The 26,018-nt window shown below is 37.8% G+C and overlaps 1 protein-coding gene across 1 annotated transcript in view; it reads right to left on the minus strand.

The window, feature by feature from the left end:
* The window catches only part of UBXN7 (UBX domain protein 7), a 58,943-nt gene continuing 32,925 nt past the window's right edge, over positions 1-26,018 (minus strand). The window contains exons 5-11 of the mRNA XM_025474117.3: positions 23,617-23,729; positions 18,832-18,978; positions 16,866-16,956; positions 16,075-16,202; positions 6,989-7,382; positions 6,789-6,868; positions 1-5,410 (exon numbers count right to left, since the gene is read on the minus strand). Coding sequence (XP_025329902.1) covers positions 5,249-5,410; positions 6,789-6,868; positions 6,989-7,382; positions 16,075-16,202; positions 16,866-16,956; positions 18,832-18,978; positions 23,617-23,729 — 1,115 coding nt within the window. The 3' untranslated portion in view covers positions 1-5,248. The remainder of the gene's footprint in view (positions 5,411-6,788; positions 6,869-6,988; positions 7,383-16,074; positions 16,203-16,865; positions 16,957-18,831; positions 18,979-23,616; positions 23,730-26,018) is intronic.

Below are 26,018 nucleotides of genomic sequence, written 5' to 3' on the forward strand. Positions count from 1 at the left end.
TCACATCCAATAATTTAATTACAAGTTCACTTCATGGGAAAACAATCAAGGTCATCATAATCTCTATAAAAAAAATATTCCTGATTCTAAGCCATCCAGCAGTGTTGACACATAGGTGAGTCAAAGACCAAAATCACTGTCACCGAAATACTAAATTTCTATAGAACAGGAGAAATCAAGATAGTGCCTTGGTATTCGGTTGGTTATTCTCTGCACAGAAGAACATTTTTGCCACTAAACCGTGTACAATGCAATACTAAGTTTCAAGGCAAGTTGATATGCTACGCAAGGCAAATCAATGAAGTTGAATATTCATAGGACACAGCTGTCTTTAAGTAGGCTTTTCATCAAGGCTTGTAATATTGGAAAACTGCCACATTCATCAGCAGGGTTGGTTCTCCCGACTCTCATTTAGTTTTACACAAGTCATCACTTATTCATCAACCTGCATCCTATGATTTACTATTGAGTAGCTAAGTGAAAGAGAGCCAAAGAAAGACAATATGAATGGCATAATGGAGATACATTCTGTGAGATAGGAAGTATTTTTAAAAGTCAACCTCACCAAATCTTGAAAAAGTTGTTTCTGCCAAAACCAAGTATAAATTCTGCAACTTATACAAATCAACAATTGCTCAGCAAGTACAGTGCTTTGTTAAGCACACAGGTAAAATAAAATTTAACTCTGTTGTCAGTGAAATATTTAGCTCATTAATTACATTTTAGTCATACTTAATACCGATTAGAAACACAGCATGAAGTTTTTTAAATTAATGAATTGTGTTTAAAAGATCATTACTAGGGCAGTCCGGGTGGCTCAGCGATTTAGCGCCGCCTTCAGCCCAGGGTGTGATCCTGGAGTCCTGGGATCGAATCCCACATCAGGCTCTCTGCATGGAGCCTGCTTCTCCCTCTGGCTGTGTCTCTGCCTCTCTCTCTCTCTCTCTCTCTCTGTCCCTGATGAATAAATAAATAAAACCTTAAAACAAAAAAAAACAAAAAAAAAAAAAAAGAAAGATAGATAGATAGATTACTAGATTTAGAACTATGATACTCTTCTTTTTTGGAGATTTCAGTCATCACAGTGAGGTTACATAAAGTTATTGGGCAAATGAAACCTGGACACAGAAAAAAAGCAGAGGAATTGATTAACAAGTAAACTTTTAATTAGCCCAGGGATAATAAAGAGAAGAGAAACTAGAAGCATAAAATTTTAGAGTGGAAAGGACTTCAAAGATACTCTAATCGGTGGTTTACAATCTGTGGGTTCCTAGAGTTTTTGCAAAGGGTCTGCAATTCCATATGCACATTTACATTTTCTTTATCTATGGACTTAGTTATTAATACTTAACCCCACAATTCCCCACTCCTGCCAGATTTTAATAGTCCTTTTACTTGAGAAGACAGAGAACTATTGATCTAGTCCAATTCTCTATTAGTAGCAGGACTGTCACCCAAGTGCACTTATGCCCACATATAGTGCTTCTTTATACATACATTCAATTTGTAGGGGGGTAGAGAAATTAAATCATTCCTTCACTTTCAGTTGCCAGTGGCTCCCTCAGGTATTTCCATAAGTGTCCAACTGAGATCCTCGCTAGCTAAAATCTTTAATTGTAGGATCAATAATCCTTTTCTGTTTGGGTGTTGGGTGTACCTTACTGATAAAAGTCATGTCCTAAGTCTAGTAGTTACAAAAGGTGGAACTAGGACTCAATAAATACTTATTGACTTCTAAAGTCAAGGAAGTAGAATGTTACAGATTTAAAAACATACACATAGAGAGTTCAATAATCTGGTATGGATGGGACAAAGAAAATTATATCTTTTCTCCAAAAAGGTTAAAAAAAAGATAAAATTATTTTTTTTATCCTCTCCATTTATTCTTGGCAAATAATGCCACATATTTTCCTTTCACGTTTTCATCAGTGCATCATTTTTTTTAAAAAAAGCAATAATCAGTCCCTCAAAACAGTGGTGTAAATAAGAATTTATAGGCATAGTGCAAATCCCACAAGCTTTAAGGAAACAAAACCAAATGTTAATTTACAGATTCAAACAACAGGAAGATAGCCTTTTACGTAAACTGATTCCTCTGTTGTAGGGGACAACAGCAAGAGAGTGAAGAAAGAATGGACTCTGGATGTCAATTTTCATTTTGCCAATTACTAGCTGTGACATCCTGAGAAAGTTCTCCAAACTTCAATTTCATCCTATCTATAAAATGGTGAGAATATGTACTTTGCAGAGTTCTTAGGAAGATTAAGGGAAAAAACACACAGAAAATACCTAACACATGCTAGTTACTCAAAATTAGTTCCCCATTCTTCCCACGTTTGGCTGTCCTCTTCTCTGATTGCTTTCTAAATCAAATTCAAAAGATGTTTCCTGTCTTTTTCCCCACTAGTTTTCATTCCATCTCCCTGTATTTGTCACTCTTAAAGTCTATCTCATTCTTTTCCTCTCCACGTTTTCTTTCAAGCTGTTTCCAATACCTACAAAGAATGACTATTTTTAACTAATCTTACTAGTCTCATTTTATCTATTCAATAAAATCTCTCCTCCACAGAGCAAAGGAATTTACAGAGGAAATAAGACAAACTGGAGGAAGCTTACTACTTAGTGAATTTGTTAATGAGCGAAGCAATAGTCCTTACTCTTCCCATAGAATCTATAACCCTTCCCCCATAGGCCTCTGCATCAAGCCCAGGATAATTACATTTCTGCCTCAAAATAAAATAAAATCCCCTACATCTTGTACTCTAAACACCAGTTGTATCTAAGTTGGATCAATATCTCATGATCTGTGTCTCTGATATGCTTACTTAAATCATTTTATATATACTCGGGCATCTCACTGTAATCCAAGTTGAAAAAGTCACTTTGGTTTCTCATAAATGGATATGCCACGGCTGACCTCATCAAAAAAGTAGAACTACATCCTATCATTAATGAACATGCCTCAGGTTCTTGGGATATGTTTTATAAAGAGAACTTAGTAGGTAAAAGAATGAAAGAGTCCCACAGGGAAAATTCTTGACTTCACATTTCTGACAGATTTGGGCTTTAGCTGTGACTCTGCTGAGAGTGGAGATGGGTGCCATCATAGCACCAAAGCTGGGCATACCCTCAGTTCTTACCCTGTGCCTTCCTGAATTTTAAGATTTCTGACCTTGTCTACTACCAACAGTTTTTAAACCTCTACTGCATCTTTGCTAGTATATAGCTTTATTCCTCAGATAGCAAATGTATTATCCAAGTTCAGAGATACAACTGAGGAATTAACATGAAAACCATGTTTCCTCAATAAATCAGAAGCTGCTAGTTAGCCTCGAGAGCCTATGAAAAAACACCAAAATGGTATCACTCAGTCACCAATCTAAAGAGAGAACTTTGACTCAAGGTATAAATGAAATTGTAATTATATAAATATATTTATAAATATTTATACAATTATATACTTATACATAAGCACTTACACAGACTTAGAAAAAAATGTAAGAACATTAATTCAAAAGGACTCACTGAAGAATAAACAGAATTTTCCATGATTTCCTTGAGGAGATACACAACTCATTCTTTAGGAAGGGTCCCTCTAAATCCAACCATTAGAAACCATATTCTCTAATTGTGTACTAGCAACACGTAAGCATCTTTTTTTTTAATCCCCCCGTTGCCAAGAAAGCAATCTTAAAGTACATGGGAACCTAAGGTCTCTGAGCAATCGCAATTTATGTTCCTCAAGCAGAAGAATCAATTGATCCAAATTCCCAATTGACAAAATAGGCCCATTCTATATAACAAGGTTAAAGTCCTGATTTTGCCACCAGAATAGTTACTACCCCTTCAGAGGACTCTATTTAAAGCTCAAAATAAGAATTGAGCATACAGTGAAGGTGATAAGTCAAACAGTATTACATAGATTCACGATGGTCTCTTCTAAATAATACTGAAAAAAAGCTTTCACCAACTATATTTTGAATGTGGCTTTTGTTGACAGAAAAACCCCACAACATCTGAAGATTGCCAATAATCTTCTCCACCTCCCTTACTAAATGTCTTATAAATTGAATTTAAAGGTCTTCCCCTTATAAACTGAATTTAAAGGTCTTCCCCTTACAGAGGCTTTCAGTTTTGACACCTTTTGCAAGAAAACAGTAGAGGAATTAATAAACTCATTCAGTCACCAGAGCCTTTTAGAAACTATTCCAACCAGGGGTAAAAAAATGAATCATTCTAACCGTAGGAACATGGTTAGCAACTCTCAGCCGCGTATTCTTTTTCCCCCCAGGACATACATAAGTATGCCTTAAAGCACATAGGACAATCAATAACCACAGTGGTTACAACTACAAGCCGTTGTACTGCATGATTATTGAACAGCTGCCTTCCCATAGATCACGTGCAGACCCATACAATGGAAGGGCCAAAGGAACTAATATGCTGTACTGGCAAAAACAGCAAGCACCTTCCTATCTTACTCACCATAATAGCCTCACCAAATGTCCATTTCAGGACTAGCAGGATCAATACAGTTTATAAAGTAATAATGAAGAAAGCTGTTTCAGGCTAGGATATTGAAAGCCACCCATGCTACTCACCCTACTACATTTAACACTCGTTCTGCCAATAACACACACCATGGAAATAATTCTAGCTGGGAACATGGGAATCCATTGAAAAAATTTTAAATATGATGAGCAATAATTATAAGGGATGCTTTTTCCATGAAAACAAAAGCCTGGATATTTTGTCACATGATATTTCTTACATGAACAACAAACAAAACGTGTTATATAGAGTTTCATTTCCCTACCAAAAATGGGGCTTACAAAAATGGAAGGTTGTTCTTATTCTGAATGTAGCCATTCCTTTACCCAAGGAGTCTGAGGAGTAACATTATCATTTGATCCCAAAAAAGTGCCGTGCAAGAGACCACTTATTGGAACACACATTTCCTGCTGCCAGTACTAGGAGGTCTAATCCTTATACTTCCATTTGGTCACCAGATTAGGTAAGAAAGAAAGAATAGTAGGAAAAAGAAGAAAATAGAAGAGGAGTGAAAAGGTGGAGGGAGGGGGTAAACAGACTGAATATAGAAGAAAGCAAGAAATAAAAGAGAAGGCAGGTGACTTGCTTGCCCAACTTTGGCTCTATGGTCCTATGAGCCAAAATGCATACTTAGTGACATGGTATCTCACAGGAAAAGGGGAAAAAGGGGTAAGCTGAGAGAGGTCAGGCCATGATGTTAATTTCTTTCCTGTACAAAGACAGTCTCTTGAGGACAAAGGCCTGCCTCCTGTAATGTAATGTCATAGTCCAGATGAGAGAGTTTCCTTCGAGGGAAGTTGGTGAGAAGTTCAAAACGTTCATTTGGATATCCTTTAGACTGGACGTGCTTCACCAAAGCCTATGAAAAATAAGAGAAAGACAAAGCTGTTAGATGGAAATAAAAAGAAGGAATATTTAAAGAATTAAATATCTTATATTCATTTTTATATCAGATAAGATATGAACTTCAAATTACTCTTCACATAACCAAAGCTTACCCTCGTGAAAGGGCCAATATAACTCTTTGGATATATGTTCTTCAGTCCACCTACAGACATCTCTGCCACCTGTACACTGAATTCCTTCTTGCCTTTTCAGAAACCATCCCACTACAATACCCCTTTGACACACATCTTCAACATCTCACTCTCTATAGATGCTTCCCATCAAACTTAAACATGCTCAGCTGCTCCTTCAATCATTTTTTTCCCCTCTGATTATTGCCCATTCTCTCTCTCTAGCTTCAAAACCAAACTTCTCAAAAAAGTGATCTAAACTTGCTGTATTGGGATCCCCGGGTGGCTCAGCGGTTTAGCGTCTGCCTTCAGCCCAGGGCCTGATCCTGGAGACCTGGGATCGAGTCCCACGTCAGGCTCCCTGCATGGAGCCTGCTTCTCCCTCTGCCTGTGTCTCTGCCTCTCTGTGTGTCTCTCATGAATAAATAAATAAGATCTTTTAAAAAATAAACAAACAAACAAACCTGCTGTATCTACTATCTCTCTCCCATTCCCTTCCAAATACTAGACCAGGGAGACAGTTCTGGGTATCAGCACCAGCGACCAGAACCTTCTTGTACTTCAGTCATACAGTCTTGAAGAATCATATTAATTATCTCCAGCCACAGCAAGTGGCCTGACCCAAGGGGGATTCACTCATAGGCTAAGCTAAGCTAATTAGACCCATTCTCTTTTCTAGGAATTAGAAACAGAGGGAAGGCCCATCAGCTGTGGACTTTAGACGTAAAGGCTGATGCCCTCAGCATCACTTCGATAAACCATGTGTAAGTTTAGAGGTAAACAAAAACCACCAATATGTAGAGAGAAGAATGATGTGAAGCAGAAAATTGGAAAAGGGAAACAAAACAGATCCCATGAGAAAAATACACAGGAAAACAATCTTGGTTCTTAACCAGTTTGCAGTTTCAGCTACTAGGATACCCAGGAGCCCCACTATAATCTTCAAACAATCCTGCTCCTCTTTCCCAAGTAATAATTTCAGTTGGGTTTCCATCCCATGCAGCCATAGGATAGAAAATCCTTGACTGGACAAACCCTGTGTGACTTGCATAAGATAATCTGAGAAGGAAATAAAGTTACCCAAATGAAGATTCACCACAATCTTCTAGTTAGAGGCCAAACTGAATACCTACCATCTACATCAAAGAATCATAAAGCCAATTATGCCAATTAAGTAAGTTTCTATGCTTCGAGTAAACACTGTCAATTAAATATACTTACCAGCAGTTTAGCTTGCTCTGGAAGAGTGATCTGTTCCCTTTTCCCATCTGGATACCGCAACATCAGTTGTGCTTTTGGTCCTAAAGGAAAGGTTTAAAAAAAAAAAAAAGATAGTAAGAGCTTAAGACAGAAGACTAAACAAATCAACCCCTTCAGCAACATTCAAGTTTTAAATAAAGCAGGTCTAGAATGTAACTCACCATTTACATCTATGCCCTCCACTATTCCATCTGATTTTTCAGGTGACATCTCTAATATTTCTGAATCCACAGGTGGCAATCCTTGGTGGTTTGTGGCTGTTCCAGGCTCAGTTCTGGCTGGGGGCTCAGTCAGTGGCCTTCTATTCTCCTCTTTTCTATGCCCCAGATCTTTGTGGGGAGATTTTCTGGACTTGGCAAGATTTTCTATCTCCTCTTCTTCATCAGAGCCACAAACGGATATGAACTCCTCACTGCCAGAAAAAAGTTCAGATTCAGATTCTTCATCTGAGCGGCTATCCTGTTTTGTCTGTGTTGAATCAAAGTGTGTCTCTTGCAAGGAGGCTCTGATGGCAGCTTCTAGCTGGCTGTCTTCACTTGCATCTATAAGGCTCTCCTGCGAGATGCAGTCATAAAACATGGGTAAAAAGAAAAAGAAAACAGTTAAACCAAAAAAACAGATAAAGTCAAATAGGAAATAAGAAACAGAACCAGGTTGCCAATATTCTTTTCTGCTGAGTATATCTCTTTCCTAAATTTTAAGCTATTTGAGTGCTACAACTTTGTCTTACACAGCCAAGATGGAATGTATATTTTAAAAACAAAAATAAAAACCACCTGGTTTTTAATTATATATTAATAATTATACCACCTGGCATAATGGTGTTGCAAACACAGGTTTTCTTTGTCAAAATGAATAGAATCAAGAAAATAGTTTATTCTCAGCCCAGAAAAATATAAGCAGGCTTTAAATATACAGCGAAAACATTAGTTTTTAAAATGACTCCACATGGGAAAGGATGTCTACCTTGCTTATCACTATGTTCTTCACATAGCAACGCTCCGACAGAGAAGGATATCAATAAATTCAGTAATCATCATTTTGCAAAAAAATCTAACATTCAAATCAAAACAAAACAGCATATAGAATATGAAAAAATGACAGCTATGTTTTCCCAAGCTTAATTACAATGAAGGGTTTCATTGTGATCATGAGAAATGCAAATTTCAACAGTTGTCCCCTATGTAAAGTTCTGTCACAAATATCACTAAACTGACTGAATCACAAAATATCGGTTATTTCAGTGGAACTTATTTAGACCCTAACTCAAATTATTTAAAAAAATTTTTTTGTAAGGAAACCAAAAGTTGAACACTAGACATCTCATGATATTAAAGAATTGCTGTTAATTTCTTAAAGGGTGTGTTACTGGTATTATGATTGTGTTTTAAAAAAGTAAGAGTCTTTATCTTTTAAAGATACATGCCAAAGTATTAATGAATGAAAAGATGAATTCTGAGATTCATTTCAAAATAATGTGACTACAATGGGGTATAAATGAAACAAGACTGGTCATGTACAATGATTACTGCAATTGGCTAACGGATACATAGATGCTCAATTAATTCCTTCCACTTTTGTTTTCTGGGTTTTTTAAAAAAGATTTTATTTATTTGAGAGAGAGAATTAGTAAGAAAGAAAGCGAGCAGGGGATATGGAGGGACAAAGGGAGAGAGAGAAGTCAACTCCCAGCTGAGCAAGGAGCCTGATGGGGGCTTGATCCGAGGACTCTGAGATCACGACCTGAGCCAAAGGCAGACACTTAACCGACTAAGCTACCCAGGTGTCCCAGGTTCCTTCTACTTTTGAACATGCTGAAAATTTTCCACAATAAAAAGGTAAAAAATGTATGTGTTGCTAACAAAAAACTAAAAGAACCTCATTTTGGCTTTTACTATCTGCTAATCATATAGTAAAAAAATTAAAGGAAAAATGTTAAATAAATTTAAGACTAATCTACTAACAAAAAAGGGCAAGTAAAATGCCCACATGACCTTCAATGGCTTTTAGGTGGATTGTAGGTTTACAATGACAATGCACAGCATGTAGCTTGATTTTATTATTATTTTTTATTTTTTTTAAAGATTTATTTATTTATTTATTCATGAGAAACACAGGGAGAGAGGGGCAGAGACACAGGCAGAGGGAGAAGCAGGCTCCATGCTGGGAGCCTGACATGGGACTCGATCCCGGGTCTCCAGGATCACACCCTGGGCTTCAGGTGGCGCTAAATCACTAAGCCACCGGGGCTGCCCATGTAGCTTGATTTTAAAGACTGTCTCCATGGTGACACTACTAACTTCCTATCCAATATCCATTCTCTTCTGATTTTTTATAGAATCCTAATGATGTCTATAAAAGAAAATATGTCCAGCCAAAAAATTCCATTTATTAGTTTCTCTTGTAGCTAGAAAAAAAAATTGTGTTATGGAGTTAAAGAAGCACTTACAGAGAAATTATAGAACTCACAGATATAACAGAAAAGTCTGAAATTAATGACTAAGATTCCATCTTAAAAAAGCACCCACACAGAAAAAGAAAATTAAGTCAAACCCAAACTACACAGAAGGAAAAAGAGAAAAGACAGAAATCAATGACCTAGAAAACAGAAGAGAAATCATTAAAACGTAAAGCTAGTTGTTTAAAATCAATAAAACTGATAAGCCTCTAGCCAGACTGTCAGGAAAAAAAGAATCTACAAATTATCAATAACAGGATTAATAGTATTATTAAGGATTAATAATGACTGCTACAAATACTATAGTCATTAAAGAAATAACAAGGAAATAATAATGAACAACTTGTCAATATAGTCAACCCCTAAGGTAAAATGGATAAATCCCTACAAAGACAAAACCTACTAAAGCTCATTAAAGCATAAGTGGGAGTGCCTGGGTGGTAGAGTCAGTTGAGTATCCAACTCTTGGTTTCAGCTCGGGTGGTGATCTCAGGGTCATGGGATATATCCCTCGTGGCTCTGCACTCAGCACAGTCTGCTTGAGACTCTCTCTTCCTCTCCCTCTGCCCCTCCCACTCGCACACTCTAGTGCTTTATCTCAAATAAATAAATCTTTAAAAAAAAACAGAGAAGAAATGGATAATTTAATCTTAAATGGCTCAGAACTGCTTTGTGCCATAATTGCATTTTTCTCTAATTTTGAGATTGCTTTAAAATTTTAAATAATACTTTAATCTGCTAAAGACCTTCAATGTCACAAGAATGTCAAACCTAGTGACCATTTCTGAAGAAAATAAAATATTGAAATATGTATTATCACTGTCATAAAAATTTATTTCCATGAAATAAAGATGTAAATTTTTATAGCAAATTATTATATCCTATTAACTTTATGTAGTAATCAAACTTTCTATTACTAAAAAAAGAAATACATAATTCCAAATCTATTAATTAAATTGAATCTATAGTTTAAAAACTTCCCGCAAAAAAAGCTCTAGGTCCAGATGGCTTCACTGGTAAATGTCATGTAACATTAAGGAAGAAAAAGTATCAATTTTACACAAACTCTTCCTGAAAACAGAAGCAAAGGAAATACTTCCCAATTCATTATGAAGCCAGCATTACCCTAATACCAAAACCAGACAAACACATTACAAGGAAGACAAAAGACAAAGAAACTACAAACCAATATCCCTCATGAATATAGGCCCAAGAATCCTTGACAGAATTTTGGCAAATGAAATCCAACAAAATATAAAAGAGCAATCCATCAGTAACCAAGTAGCCTGGGTTTTTAAGCCTAACTTTTTTAGCCTAGGAATGCAAGGTTGGTTTAAGATTAAAACGCCAATCAATAGGGGCACCTGGGTGACTCAGTTGGTTAAAGCATTCACCTTCCGCTCAGGTCATGATCCTGGGGTCCTGGAATCAAGCCCCATGTCAGGCTCCCTGCTTGGCAGGGAGTCTGCTTCTCCCTTTCCCAATGCCCCTGCTCATGCTCTTTCTCTCTCAGATAGATAGTTAGATAGATAGATGCCAACCAATAGAATTCGATAAAAAAAAAAAAAACCCAATGTTCATCTAAACAGACGTAAAAAACTTTTGACAAAATTCCCTCATGATAAAAACTCAGCAAACTAGGAATAGAAGGAAACTTCCCTCGACCTGATAAACTGTATCTATAAGAAAAATAAAGCTAACATCAAAGTTAATGGTGAATGAGTGAAGACTTTCACCCCAACACCAGAAGCAAATTAAGGAGGTCTAATCTGGGATCCCTGGGTGGCGCAGCGGTTTGGCGCCTGCCTTTGGCCCAGGGTGCGATCCTGAAGACCCAGGATCGAATCCCACATCAGGCTCCCAGTGCATGGAGCCTACTTCTCCCTCTGCCTATGTCTCTGCCTCTCTCTCACTGTGTGTTTATCATAAATAAATAAAATTTAAAAAATTAAAAAAAAAAAAAGGAGGTCTAATCTCACTACTTCTATGTAACTTTGTACTGGAGGTCTTACCTGAGAAAAAGGCATAGAGATTGGAAACCTCAGGGTTGTGAGTTTAAGCCCCACATTAGATGTATAGTTTACTAAAAGAACTAACTAAATAAGCAAGCAAGCTCATGTGGATCTCTCTGTCATAGATCCCTCCCATGTTAAAAAAAATTTAAGATTTTATTTATTTATTCATGAGATACACAGAGAGAGGAAGAGACATAGGCAGAGGGAGACGCACGCTCCTCACAGAGAGCCCAATGTGGGACTCTGTCCCAGATCATGTCCCGAGCTGAAGGCAGGATGCTCAACTGTTGAGCCACCACCTTCCGCTCAGGTCCTGGATCCTGGGATCCAGGATCGAGTCCCCCATCGGGTTCCCCGCTTGGAGCCTGCTTCTCCCTCTGCCTGTGTCTCTGCTGCTCTCTGTGTCTCCCCTGAATAAATAAATAAATCTTTTCTTTTAGAAAAAGATTGTATTTACTTATGAGAGAGAGAGAGAGAGAGAGAGAGAGAGAGAGGCAGAGACACAGGCAGAGGGAGAGGCAGGCTCTATGCCGGGAGACCGACGTGGGACTCGATCCCCGGACTCCAGGATCGCGCCCTGGGCCAAAGGCAGGCGCTAAACCGCTGAGCCACCCAGGGATCCCCTATATAAATCTTTTTTAAAAATTTTTTAATTAAAAAAACAAAGCAAAACTCATATGTGGAAACATAAAAGGCCTGAAATAACCAAATAACTATAAAGTTGAATTTACACCATGCAATTTCAAGACTTATAAAGCTACAGCAATCAAGACAAAAATATTTGTGTAAAGAAAGATGTATCAATTGAAAAGAGCCCAGGGATGCATGGGTGGCTCAGCAGTTGGGCATCTGCCTTCAGCCCAGGACGTTATCCTGGAGTCCCGGGATCAAATCCCACATCGAGTTCCCTGCATGGAGCCTGCTTCTCCCCTCTGCCTCTCTCTGTGTCTCTCATGAATAAATAATTTATGGGCAGCCCGGGTGGCTCAGTGGTTTAGCGCCGCCTTCAGCCCACAGCCTGATCCTGGGGTCCCAGGATCGAGTCCCACATCAGGCTCCCTGCGTGGAGCCTGCTTCTCCCTTAGCCTGTGTCTCTGCCGCTCTCTCTCTCTCTCTCTCTCTGTGTCTCTCATGAATAATAAATAAAATCTTAAAAAAAAAAAAAAAGAAGAAGAAGAAGAGTCCATAAATGCACATATACATCTCCATTTGTTAACAAAGGTATAAAGGGCAATTCAATGGGAAAAGGATGTGTTTTTAACAGAAAGTGCTGGGGAGGGCACCTGGCTCAGTAGGTTAAGGCGACAGCCTTCAGCTCAGGTCATGAACCCAGGATCAAGCCCCATTGCATCATGCTCCCTGCTCAGCAGGGGGACCCATTTTTCTCTTTGTCTGCTGCTCCTCCTGCTTGTGCTCTCTGTCAAGTAAGTAAAATCTTTCAAAAAAATAAAAAGAAACCTATAAAAAAACAACAAATGGTGCTAGGATAAATGTACAGCCATATGTAGATAAACAAAAAACTCAAACTCAATCCTATTCTGACACCATATACAAAAATTAATTTAAAATGGATGGTTGACTTAAGAACTAAAATGCAAAAAATATGGGATAAAATCTTGGGTTAGGCTAAGATTTCTTAGATAAGAGAGAAAAAGCACAAAGTATAAAAGTTTATGATTTGGGGGAATCCCTGGGTGGCTCAGCGGTTTAGTGCTGCCTTCAGCCCAGGGCGTGATCTGGACACCTGGGATCGAGTCTCATGTTGGGCTCCCTGCATGGAGCCTGCTTTGCCCTTTGCCTGTGTCTCTGCTTTTGTCTCTCTCTCTCTCATGAATAAATAAAGTCTTAAAAAAAAAACAGTTTGATTTGGATTTTATGAAAATTTTAAAATTTGCTCTTCAGAAGACAATTAAGAAATGAGCAAGTAAGCAACAGACTGAGAGAAAGTATCTTCAAACCACATACCCAACAAAGGCTTACCATCTAAGAAATTCTTACAACCTAATAAGAGAAAATAAAAAAATGAGCCAGAGATCGGAGTAAACACTACCAAAAGAGGGATAGCATAAGAGCATGTGAAAAGATGCTCATATCAACTTGTAAATTTTAAAATAAAGCTATAATTATTTTAAAAGATCTTATTTTATTTTGGACAAAGAGAGAACATGTGCTTGAGCATGGCGGGGGGGTGGGGGGTAGGCGGAGAAAAGAGGGAAGGAAAAGAAGAGGGAAAGAATCCCAGGCTGACTCTGTGCTGAGCAAGGAACCCAGTGCGGGGCTCAATCTTAATCCTGAGAGCATGACCTGAGCTGAAACCAAGGGTCGAACGCTTAACTAACTGAGCCACCCAGGCACCCCCTATAACATTTTTTATTTATTTATTTATTTTTTAAATAAAATGAACCCTATAACTTTTTTTTATAACTTTTTTTAAATAAAATAAACTTGGGCAGCCCAAGTGGCTCAGCGATTTAGCGCCGCCTTCATCCCAGGGCATGATCCTGCAGACCCAGGATCAAGTCCCACGTCAGGTTCCCTGCATGGAGTCTGCTTCTCCCTCTGCCTGTGTCTCTACCTCTCTCTCTCTCTCGAATGGATGGATGGATGGATGGATGGATGGATGGATGGATGGATGAACAAATAAATAAAATTGAGGCTGACTTATTACATACACAAAAGCAAAGAGGTGCCTATATGACATGCAATGGCTTGGACTGACCATTGATAACACTGTGTACCATATAAGGTTGATTTTAAAGAATGACACTATGATGGACACTACTAGCTTCCTATCACACAATCTTCTTTGCCTTAACGTCAATTGCATTTGGGCAAGAAATGTGTCCAGCTAAAATAAGCAGAACTCTTATCTGTGGCTGTTTACTTTTATATAGAGGCACTATCTCCTTCCTCCTTGTCCATGCTTGGATATAATGCCTGGGAGCACAGCATCTATATTGTAAACATGAGAACAAAAGCCAATATTAAGGATAGAGGAGGGGGTGGGGGTAAGAGGAGGAACCCGGTTCCTTGATGACGTCCACAGGAGTCACGTCTTAGATTGCCTGCCTCAACTTCTTGTTGAGAGAAGTAGGTATCTTCCTTGTTTAAGTCATTATTGTTGGGGTTTCTCTTGCAAACAGTTCACGAACATTTGTAACACAGAATTTAGTATCAGAAATGGAGTCTGAGTTAGGTACTAGTTACCCAAATCACCCCTATGTATTTGTCCAATGTTATGGTCCCACTCTTTCCCCACTAAAAGCCTTACTTTTCTGAGAGACCCAATCAAGTTGTAAACTCAATTTATGTTATTGTAATTCAGAAACTCACAAGCTCAGGCTCTGGTTTTTGACAATATCAGCCTCATGACTACCAAGGGTAAGAAATGCTTAGGGCAATTATAAAAATTCTCTGAAGGAACACCTGGGTGGCTCAGTGGTTGAGCAACTGCCTTCGGCTCAGGGTGTGATCCCGGAGTCCTGGAATCGAGTCCCACATCAGGCTCCCTGCGCGGAGCCTGCTTCTCCCTCTGCCTATGTTTCTGCCTCTCTCTGTGTGTCTTTCATGAATGAATAAATAAAATCTTTTTAAAAAAAAATTCTCTGAGTTTTTTTATGCCTTAAAAAGGTTTCTGGGTGGCCCAGGTGGCTCAATGGTTTAGCGCTGCCTTCAACCCAGGGCCTGATCCTGGAGACCCAGGATAGAGTCCCACGTCGGGCTCTGTGCACGGAGCCTGCTTCTCTCTCTGCCTGTGTCTCTGCCCCGACCCGTCTCTCATTAATAAATTTAAAAAAAAATTTTTTTAAGGGTTCTACATAAGTAAAACTTCTCAAAAATAAATAAATAAATAAATAAATAAATAAATAAATAAATAAGCAAGCAAACACTTCTCTGAGTAACGAAAAAAGCAAACAAAAACCAAAAACCTCCCAAAATACTGTGTTTATTCATAAAGATGAAACAATGTTTTAATTCCGCACTACTTTGTCTACCTAAATAAAACTTCTCTAAAGGGGAATAAGAATTCTATACCACTCCTTGGCAAGCACCCAAAGCATATTGTGCCTGAGGGGTACTTTATTCTAAGTGATAACTTAAGGAACTGTTTCACAACTGCATGATATGACTGCTTAAGTCATATCCTCTAAAACTAATTTTATTGTCACTGCCATCAAATCCAAATAGCACCTACAACCAATGTGTGATTCCTGTATCTTTGAAGCTCTCTTACTTACCACTGATCTTGATTCTAAGTATCAAACAGGTCTGCCTCATAATAGCATATTATAGAAATATCTCTAGATGGGCCAGAGAGCCAAGCCCCAGAGCTATATAGCCAGTAATAATGCCCAGCTATACCATCATCAGAGTGGTCTATGGAAAAGAGCGTTTCCACTGCTGCTTGGACTCGGATACCAAAAGTCCTAGCAGTGCTGCCCCTGAAGACGTAGCTTACTCTGTCACCTGGCTTGCCATAGCAGTCCCTCCTGTCTACTGCTACATACATTGTTTACTTCTAAATCCAAGTCTCAGGTCACTTGGCTGTACCCTAACTGCAAGGAAGACTGGGAATATGAATCTTGTAATTTCACTGAGAAGACTGAACCCTTATGTAGCAAATTATCAAAATACAAGGAGGGTGTCTAAGATGTTGTGCAGCTGCAAACTCTGTCCAAAACTTATATTAGTATCTTTGCTCAAAACATTTTACACAAGACATTTATTATACAGTTAGACTTAACTGCCCATCACCATTCTCAGGCATACTTACTGAACGGGCACATTTTTTGGGGGGACTGCTAGAAAGTCCATCCAGTTGCCCATGTTCACCCAGAAATCCTGTCACTTGATCCAAGAAAGAAGATACATCTAACTGGTGCCACTCTACTAGCTTCTGACCTAAAAATTAAAAACCAGGATATATAATAAAATCAATACTCTTTCTGAACATTCTCATTAAGTATTTCTTTTTGGCATATGCATAATTAAAATTTACTAGGAACATACATTCCATCCTTCACCAGCATAAGTTATATAAAGCTTCCATAAACTAGGGGATACATTAATAATAACCAACATAAGAGACTCCTAGGTATCATGACAGGGCTACTTTATCTGCTACTTTATCTGCTGATATCACTTTTTGCCATTTAAGAAGAGATTCAGATAAAGCAGTATCTAAATAAAATAATAATAATAAAACTAGCTCTACCCTCTGCTTCCCTGGTGGGATTATATCGTATAATTGAACAATATTAACATTTTAATAATAGGAAACCCAAGGGAATCCTTTATAAAAGGACAAGAAAGGTAAACAGCTATTCTTTGAAAGGACAGAACTGTACAAAAATATAAAATACTACCATCTCCTAATGTTACTAGAAACAGACCGAAATACATACTTCACAGATTTTTAAACATTTCTCAAGGGCACAAACAAAACGCTTTAACTAAATTATTACAAATTTTTCTGAAACTGGATCCAAGAGAAATATTACAGATTATTGAGATAACTGAAAGATAAATAAGAGGTTAAAGACTATAAAGGGACATAAACCTTACCTGTCCGTGGATCCAAGATGGAGACATAGGGGAAATCCCCCAACTTATAAAACTGTATGTATCTCTGACCTTCCTCACTGTCGTGATAAACCTGTTAAATCATTGATATTACAAAAAAGGTTAGCTTCTTAAAAAAGTGTCAACTATCTCCTTGTTATATACGAATAGCAACTAATTATCCAAATATACCTTTGGTATATGTTAGAATCTCACTCCTGCATTAAACAGAATATGAAAATTATCTGGTGTGAATTCTCTCAACTTCTTGCCCTGAATCCCTTGGGAAACTTACAGAAACATAGAAATCTGTTCTTCCTCCCTTCCCAGTACAAAAGAGGTATTACCCTTCCTGTTTAAGTTGTCTGTCCATCTATGTCATTCCTGACTCTCAACCATATACATCTTAATAAATCACAATATATTAAGATCATATGCTTGAGTACCTAGCACAGTGCTAGACAAAGAGATAGCCAACCAACAGGTGCTGAATAAAAGGTTACCATTCAGAAAAATCATATTGAATTTAGTGGCCTACAACACATGAGAAGGCAAATGAATAATACTAATAGCATATCTTGCATTGGGAAAAGAATTAAGGTCATTCATAAGTTTCTGTTTTCAGTTAATTTTTCATAAATAAAAAATTAGAGTAAGGTTATCTAACTTTAGCTTGATAACTTATACAAAAGAAAGTACAGGGATCCCTGGGTGGCGCAGCGGTTTAGCACCTGCCTTTGGCCCAGGACGCGATCCTGGAAACCCGGGATCAAATCCCACGTCAGGCTCCCGGTGCATGAAGCCTGCTTCTCCCTCTGCCTATGTCTCTGCCTCTCTCTCTCTCTCTCTCTCTATGTGACTATCATAAATAAATAAAAAAAAATTTTTTAAAAGTACAATCAGCAAGACCCTAAGGACATATGGATGGGGGAGTATCAAACTCAAGCTAAAATCCAAGCCTTAGTCAAAGTCAAATGCTTTTCCATTACTTCAAGAACTTCTATATCTGAACTGTCAATTACAGTAATCACTAGAACATGTGGTATTGAAGTACCTGAAATGTTGCCAGTCTGATACTGCTAAGTATAAAATACACACCAGATCTTTAAGGTTTAACACCAACAAACAAACACTCAATATTTTTTTTTTAAGATTTTATTTATTTATTCATAGAGACACAGAGAGAGAGAGAGAGAGAGAGAGGCAGAGACACAGGCAGAGGGAGAAGCAGGCTCCATGCAGGGAGCCCAATGTGGGACTTGATCCTGGGTCTCTAGGATCACATCTCAGGCTGCAGGCGGCGCTAAACCACTGTGCCACGGGGGCTGCCCAAACCCCTCAATATTTTAGTATTAGTTTTTTTTTTTTTTAATTTTTTTTATTTATTTATTTATGATAGGCACACAGTGAGAGAGAGAGGCAGAGACACAGGCAGAGGGAGAAGCAGGCTCCATGCACCGGGAGCCCGATGTGGGATTCGATCCCTGGTCTCCAGGATCGCGCCCTGGGCCAAAGGCAGGCGCCAAACCGCTGCGCCACCCAGGGATCCCTAGTATTAGTTTTATATGAGAGAGCAATTTTAGAAATATATTAAAATTAATTCCACTTATTCCTTTTGACCTTTTTAAATGTGGCTACTAAAAAACTTTACTTATATGGCTCATGTTATATCTCTTCTAAACAGTACAGTTGTACATTCCATCAAAATATATAAACTTTTCTGAGATAGGAGTATTACATGGTTTATATGGCTTGGTTCTTTTTCGCCTCCTTCCCTTAGGAGTTCACTGCTGCCCTTATTTTCATTTGTCCTTATTATTTCAGCCATTATGGGCAGTTTTACTTTTTCATATGTCACAATTTAACTGTTATTAGTTTTCCCCCATTTTATAACCTAATGCTTCCTCCCCAACATCCCATATTATAAAAGTAAAATACCGTAAAAATCTTGATTAATGCTCCTCCTCACCTGCCAGAAAATGAAATGTTCCCGGATAATATTCTTCACAGCTTCATTGCTCCACACATCACGGTTGAGGCACTGGCATGCAAAGTCTTGTACATTTTGAATGTTTATCATTAGCCACTTATTTTGCATCTGGCCACACTCTTTGGCCTGTAAGAGTAAATTTATATATAATTTGTCAGAAATACTTTCTACTAGTAATTGATATGTTTCACAATTCAGAAGCTATCTTCATATTAATAGTAAGTTTTTTTCTGAAGTACATCTAGAATTTTCAGTATCTATACATTATTTACATTAATTTGCATATTTCTATATCATTGTACCACCTATTTTCAGCATTTTTCAAATTTAAATTAACTGTTTTTTTCATTTATACACCATTACTTGCTTAATGGCTAGATTTGTGCTGTACATTTAAATATCTTTCCCTAAAAATGATTCCAGGGCAGCCCGGGTGGCCAAGTGGTTTAGCGCCGCCTTCAGCTCGGGGTATGGTCCTGGAGACCCGGGATCCAGTCCCATGTCGGGCTCCCTGCATGGAACCTGCTTCTCCCTCTGCCTGTGTCTCTGCCTCTCTCTCTCTCTCTGTCTCTTATGAATAAATAAAATCTTAAAAAAATTTTTAAAAAAATGATTCCACAAACAAGGTCAACAAATCATATAATTATATTGTAATCTCTTCCAATCCCTACTCATAAATATCCCTCCTTTTAAACAGATGAAAGCAGTAGGTGTGTTACTTTGTTTTCTTTTTCAAAAATCCCATACACGTCTATAAATACTTCAAAATGTGTTTTGTATACATAGTTCCAAATACTATTTTCTTCTCAATTATAAGGCATCTATTTTACAGAATCACCCAAATACTTCAGTAAGAGCCACCAAGGATGCCTTCTTTTTTTTTTTTTTTTTTAAGATTTTATTTATTTATTCATGAGAGACAGAGAGAGAGAGAGAGAGAGAGAGAGAGAGAAGCAGAGACACAGGCAGAGGGAGAAGCAGGCTCCATGCATGGAGTCTGACATGGGACTCGATCCCAGGTCTTCAGGATCAGGCCCTGGGCTGAAGGCGGCACTAAACCGCTGAGCCACCTGGGCTGCCCAGGATGCTTCTCCTTAAGGTTGTTATTCCTAAGGGTGAATTTCAAAACATGAGATCACAGGATCACAGAATATTTCAGAATGATCTCCAAGACTCCCCTGTGTATGGTACAAATAAATCATGTGTGTGTACTTTTTGCTTCACAGTTCCTCATTACCATAAAGACCTAGAAATGTTGTCAAATAGGAAAAGAATGGCAGGAAAGCAAATGAGCAAATGCTACCTCAAACCTCTGCATAGGAACTAAAATGAAGCTTTCATTAATTCAGATTCATTCATTCAACAAGTACTTACTGAGAACCTACCATGTTTCAGGCAGTTAGATGGTGTGCTATAGCAATTATCAGAACACAAAACCCCTGCCACCTTCATGAAGCTTACACTGCAGGGCAAAACCTTATACCAGCAAAAATACCCGAAGATCTATTAAGAAATTACTGCTAGAAGGAAGGAGCCAAAGCAGATATAAAATTCATGCAAAGCAACAGTGTCTGGACGAACTGTAAGAGCCTTAACAAAATCTCACTAAATAATACAAATTATATGAAGTCAAGGACTAGAGGTGAATATGACCATGGGACAATGATGAATCTTCCCTCTTGGAATCTATTAGGCTGTTCTGAGTCAATATTCAAAAGCCATGGGGCACCTGGGTGGCTCAGCAGTTGAGTGTCTGCCTTTGGCTCAGGTCGTGATCCCGGGGTCCTGGAATCGAGTCCCACTCCCTGCAAGGAACCTACTTCTCCCTCTGCCTATGTCTCTGCCTCTCTCTCTCTCTCTGTGTCTCTCATGAATAAATAAATACAATCTTTAAAAAAAAGAAAAAAGCCATTATAGGGAGACCCAAGGGCAAGTGTGGCTATACCAAATAGAGAGGTTGTGATGGGATTTATCATGACAAGGGGGAAACAGTAAAGACTAACCTCTCAGTCCCAGACAGATTAGGAAAGTAACAATACTTCAATAATAAATATATATGCATAAAGCTAAGAAAAAAATATCAAAATACTTTCTTATGGAAATGTTAATTATTTTTACCCACATTTATAATAAGTACTTTTGAAATTAATAAAGAACTCTTATTAATTAGGAATAGGTACATGTGTAACTGACAACTTTAGTAAATATGGATTTATTAAAGTAAGGAACATCAAGGAAATTGTTCTGATTCTTTCTGTATAATATACTCCAGATTATACCATTCATTCAATCATTTAACAAAGATTTAACAAGGGCCAACTATGTGCCAGAAACCCTTCCAGGCACTGTGGAACAGTAAATAAAACAAAGTCCCTGTGTTCACAGAACTTAAGGGCTAGGGAGAAAAATAAGAAAACCTAAAGGATGCCTGTGGATGGCTCAGTTGGTTGAGTATCCTACTCTGAATCTCAGTTCAGGTCTTGATCTCAGGGTTTTGAGTTCAAGACCGTGTTGGGCTCCATGCTGGGTATGGAGCCTACTAGGAAAAAAAAGAAAAAAAAGAAAACCTAAGAAATGTTCCATTGCCCAGGTCAGATCATTCATTCTAAGTACTTTGCTCACTCAGCTCCAGCTACATTGGTTTTCTTGGCTGTATCTGAACTAGGCCTAGGTCTTTCCAGCATCAGTACCTTTACACTTAACCGTTTTGTCTACTCTTTCCCTGGACCTTTCCATGAGTCACACTCCCTCACTCAAGTTTCTATCAAATCCCATCCTTTCATAATCTTCCCTATCTAAAATAGTTCTGTCCCCTCACAACTACAAACATATGTGAAACTTATAAAATCAATTTTGCTTTCAATTTACGAGTAAGCACACTTGTACTTAATGGCCTGCTTCTTCCTTTGCCTGTGTCTCTGCCTCTCTCTCTCTCGGTGTCTCTCATGAATAAATAAACAAAAATCTTAAAAAAAAAGCAAAAAGTGATATAACTTAACAAAATGAATAAAAGTTCAGATGACAGTATCAAAAAAGACTCACATTTTCCCTCAATGAACAAGCAGCAGAGTAACTGCTTTTATGAACCCAAAGTGATAGAAGTTAAATCAGGCTCACAGCTATTTCATTAAGCCCTACAGCAACTCAGTAGCTACTAAAAAATGGAAAACATGGCACAACCAACTCAGATCCTTTTTGTCTTTCATGTTGCTGCTATTCTCTCTGAATGGCTGAATTATCACCAGAAGAGTAGAAAGGATAGGCAGCTGCCATATTTAGATCACCAGGCAAAGAAAAAGAAAACACCTTTGACCTGACTAATGAACATCAAAGACTCTCTCAACTCTAGTCTTATTTATATGACAAAAATGAAATACTGGCTTGGTCAAATCAACATCATGTGGATTTTGATTTTGATTTACATTCAGTCAAACACTTTCAGGTTTTACAATTCAGAAAATTAAAACTGAAGAAGAGGTTTACAGTTACATTTTTAATCCTCAGTAGTTCATTTAGGCTACTCTAAGAGTCTGTCAAAGTACAAAATCTTTTTTTTTTTAATTTTTATTTATTTATAATAATCACAGAGAGAGAGAGAGAGAGAGAGGCAGAGACACAGGCAGAGGGAGAAGCAGGCTCCATGCACCGGGAGCCCGACGTGGGACTCGATCCCGGGTCTCCAGGATCGCGCCCTGGGCCAAAGACAGGCGCTAAACTGCTGCGCCACCCAGGGATCCCAAAGTACAAAATCTTTTAAAAAACAATAATCACTCATTTCCAAATATGCAGCTACAAACATCATTTTTATGATTAGTGTTTAGCCTACTTTATCCTAACACATAAGATTTACTTGAAATTTAAGTGATTTCCATCCGTAAAAATACTATTCTGACTCAAAAGAGCGTTAACATGTTATTCAACACAAAAAAGCAACTGTGGTTTGAACACTTCAACAGAAGAATATTTAAGATTGTAACCAAACCTATTCATTTAACAAATACCTTGTTTCTATAAAATACTAGAAACCAGGTACCAAGGATTACCAAAATAAAAAGAAACATGTTATCCCTGCCTTCATTAAGCTTATAATTTAGCAGACAATCAAATAAATGTGCCCTGGCAAGTTTTCCTTTGGCTTTAGCCAAATTAAAACCAAGAACTGAGCGATGCCTGGTGGCTCAGTGGGTTGAGCATCTGCCTTTGGCTCAGGGTGTGATCCTGGGGATCGAGTCCCACATCGGGCTCCCTTCTCCCTCTGCCAGTATCTCCACCTTTCTGTCTCTCATGAATAAATAAAATCTTTTGAAAATAAATAAATAAATAAAAATAAAAACAAGAACTGAGGGATAATACCTTCTACAACTATTTAGATATTCTTTTAAAATACAATAAGATCCCCATAGAAATATGGGCAAAAGATACCTACAATTCACAAATGGCCAATAAACACAGGCCTACTATTCTCAATAGTCATCAAAGAAACATAAACTACTAAAAAAAATTAAGTTTTTTTTTTTTTTCAGAAACTACCAAAATGACAAAGATTCTAAGCAATACCACACAAGGGTAATAAAAGGATTTTATGAAACAATCTCTTATACTGCTGGTAGAAATATAAATCAATGCAACCTTTTAAGTACTTCATACTGGTGTCATACTTAAGATGCCAATTCTCTGTAAGTTGGAAATTTTTTTTTCTTAGATAAAAATGGTATTGAAAATGAAAAAATTTATAGCTAAGGCTTACAATTTCCAACAACTTACTGTTTCAAAGCTGCCTTTATGCATCAAATCAATGGGTGGCCGGAATAGATCTGCAAGGGTAGTTAGTTTCTTATCTATTGCTCCTCCATTCCTTAATTCCTGTTCTTGCCGAACTGCAACACAGGAGGATAGGAAAGTTTCAGTTAGCCAGAAAATAAAAGCCACGAATCTCAAAATAAAAAGAACATGCATCAACTCTAAGAATTACTTAACAATGTGCCTACTAACCTCATGCAAATGCAAATATCTAATGCTGACTCTGAAAAAGATACAAAGCAAGATGGGGAGGGTCTCTTGAGACCTAGTGGTGCTCTCAAGCCAAAGATAAAGGCAAAACCTGAAAGTTACAGTAGCATCATCTAATCACAGTATCTCCCTTTCATATTCCAAGCCAATTTAAACACAGGTGAAAATTTTCATCTCCATTTATCCAGTTTGAAAGTGATTCTAAATCTATCTGTTTTGTGTAGGTACATTCCCAATCTTTAAAAATTCTGGCAGTGAGGGAGAATGACCGACCACATGTTGTCACCTTTTCCTGGAAGGGCACAGGTCCCTGGATGACCTGTATCAGCTTGGTTTCCCCTTTAACTCATTCCAAAGTTACAAAACCTATCTGTGCTGCAATGAGCTCACTATAAATCAACTACAAAATCAAGCAGAGTCCAACAATTTTTCAGATATTCTCTAGGCAACTTTCCTTCTAAGATTCCATTGCTAAATCACTACTAAATCCTCTAAAGGTACAAGGCCAAGAATCTCACTCATCCTAACTTATTTCACAGAAAGATATAAACCTATTGCAAACAACTGTAGCCATAATGTTAAGAGTGGCTGCTTTGGGTAGTGTGGCTTTTTCCTCTTCTGTTTATCAATCCCCTACAATAACCATTTTCATTGTGGTCATTCCTTTAACTGACATATATCAAGATTTCTTTTTGCTGCCGATTATACATTTATTGTTTTAAATTCAAGTGCAGTTGACATACAATACTCTTTTGGTTTCAGGTGTACAATATAGTGATTCAACAATTATACACATTATAAAATGCTCACCACTGTTAAATGTAGCTACCCTCTGTTCCCTCTGTCATTGTATGAGTTATTACAGTATTAACTGACTATATTCCCAATGTTGTAGTTTTCATCACCATAACTTATTTTATAACTGGAAGTTTGTACCTCTTAATCCCCTTCATCTATTTCACTTATCCTCCCACTCCCCTTTGGCAATCACCAACTTATTCTCTATACTTAGGGGTCTCCTTTTCACTTGTTTTGTTTTTTAGATTCCACATACATGTGCAATCATGTAGTATTTGTCATTCTTTGTCTCACTTATTTCACTTAGCATAATATCCTCAACGTCCATAACGTTGCTGCTAATGGCAAGGTTTCATTCTTTCTTATGACTAATATTCCATTATGTACATAATACGACATCTTCTCTACCCATTCATCTATTGATGGACACAGGTTGCCTCCATAACTTGGCTACTAAAAATAATGCTGCAATAAACAAAGAGGTGTGTATTTCTCATTTTCTTAGGATAAATACCCAGAACTATAATTACTGGGTCATATGGTATTGTTAGTTTTAATTTGGGGGGAGGACATGCATATTGTTTTCCATAATGGCTGCATCAATTTGCAATCCCATCAACAGTGCACAAGGATTCTCTATTCTCCACATCTTTGCCAACACTTCTTATTTCTTGTCTATTTCATACTGGCTATTCTGACTTATGTGAGGTGAGATATCAGGATCTTGAGGGAAACCATCTTTTTCTTTTATTAAAGTCAGCTTTTAAGTGCTCATTCAAAAGCTAATTAACTTTGTAAATTACCAGATTTCTTGTATTTCTCTACCACTCTTCTTATCCTATCATCAGTTAGGTTAGCACTTTGGAACAATTCGGCTCAAAGGGAAGTTAGTAGCAATCAATCACAGACTGAATTCATAATTTCCTTTTAAAATAAGGTAACTCATCTAAGTAATTAGGTCTGATATTAAACATCTTTTTAAGAAAAATTATGTAGCTGAGTGAAATAAGTCAATCGGAGAAGGACAAACATTATATGGTCTCATTCATTTGGGGAATATAAATAATAGTGAAAGGGAATAGAGGGGAAGGGAGAAGAAATGGGTAGGAAATATCAGAAAGGGAGACAGAACATGGAAGACTCCTAACTCTGGGAAATGAACTAGGGGTGGTGGAAGGGGAGGAGGGCGGGGGGTGGGGATGACTGGGTGGCGGGGGCACTAAGGGCGGCACTTGACGGGATGAGCACTGGGTGTTATTCTATATGTTGGCAAATTGAACACCAATAAAAAATAAATTTATTATTAAAAAAAGAAACAAAAATTATGTAAAACAAACCAGGATCTTGACCTATAGGGA

The sequence above is a fragment of the Canis lupus genome, chromosome 33 (genome assembly GCF_003254725.2).
Source record: "Canis lupus dingo isolate Sandy chromosome 33, ASM325472v2, whole genome shotgun sequence".
In the NCBI taxonomy this organism is placed as follows: domain Eukaryota; kingdom Metazoa; phylum Chordata; class Mammalia; order Carnivora; family Canidae; genus Canis; species Canis lupus.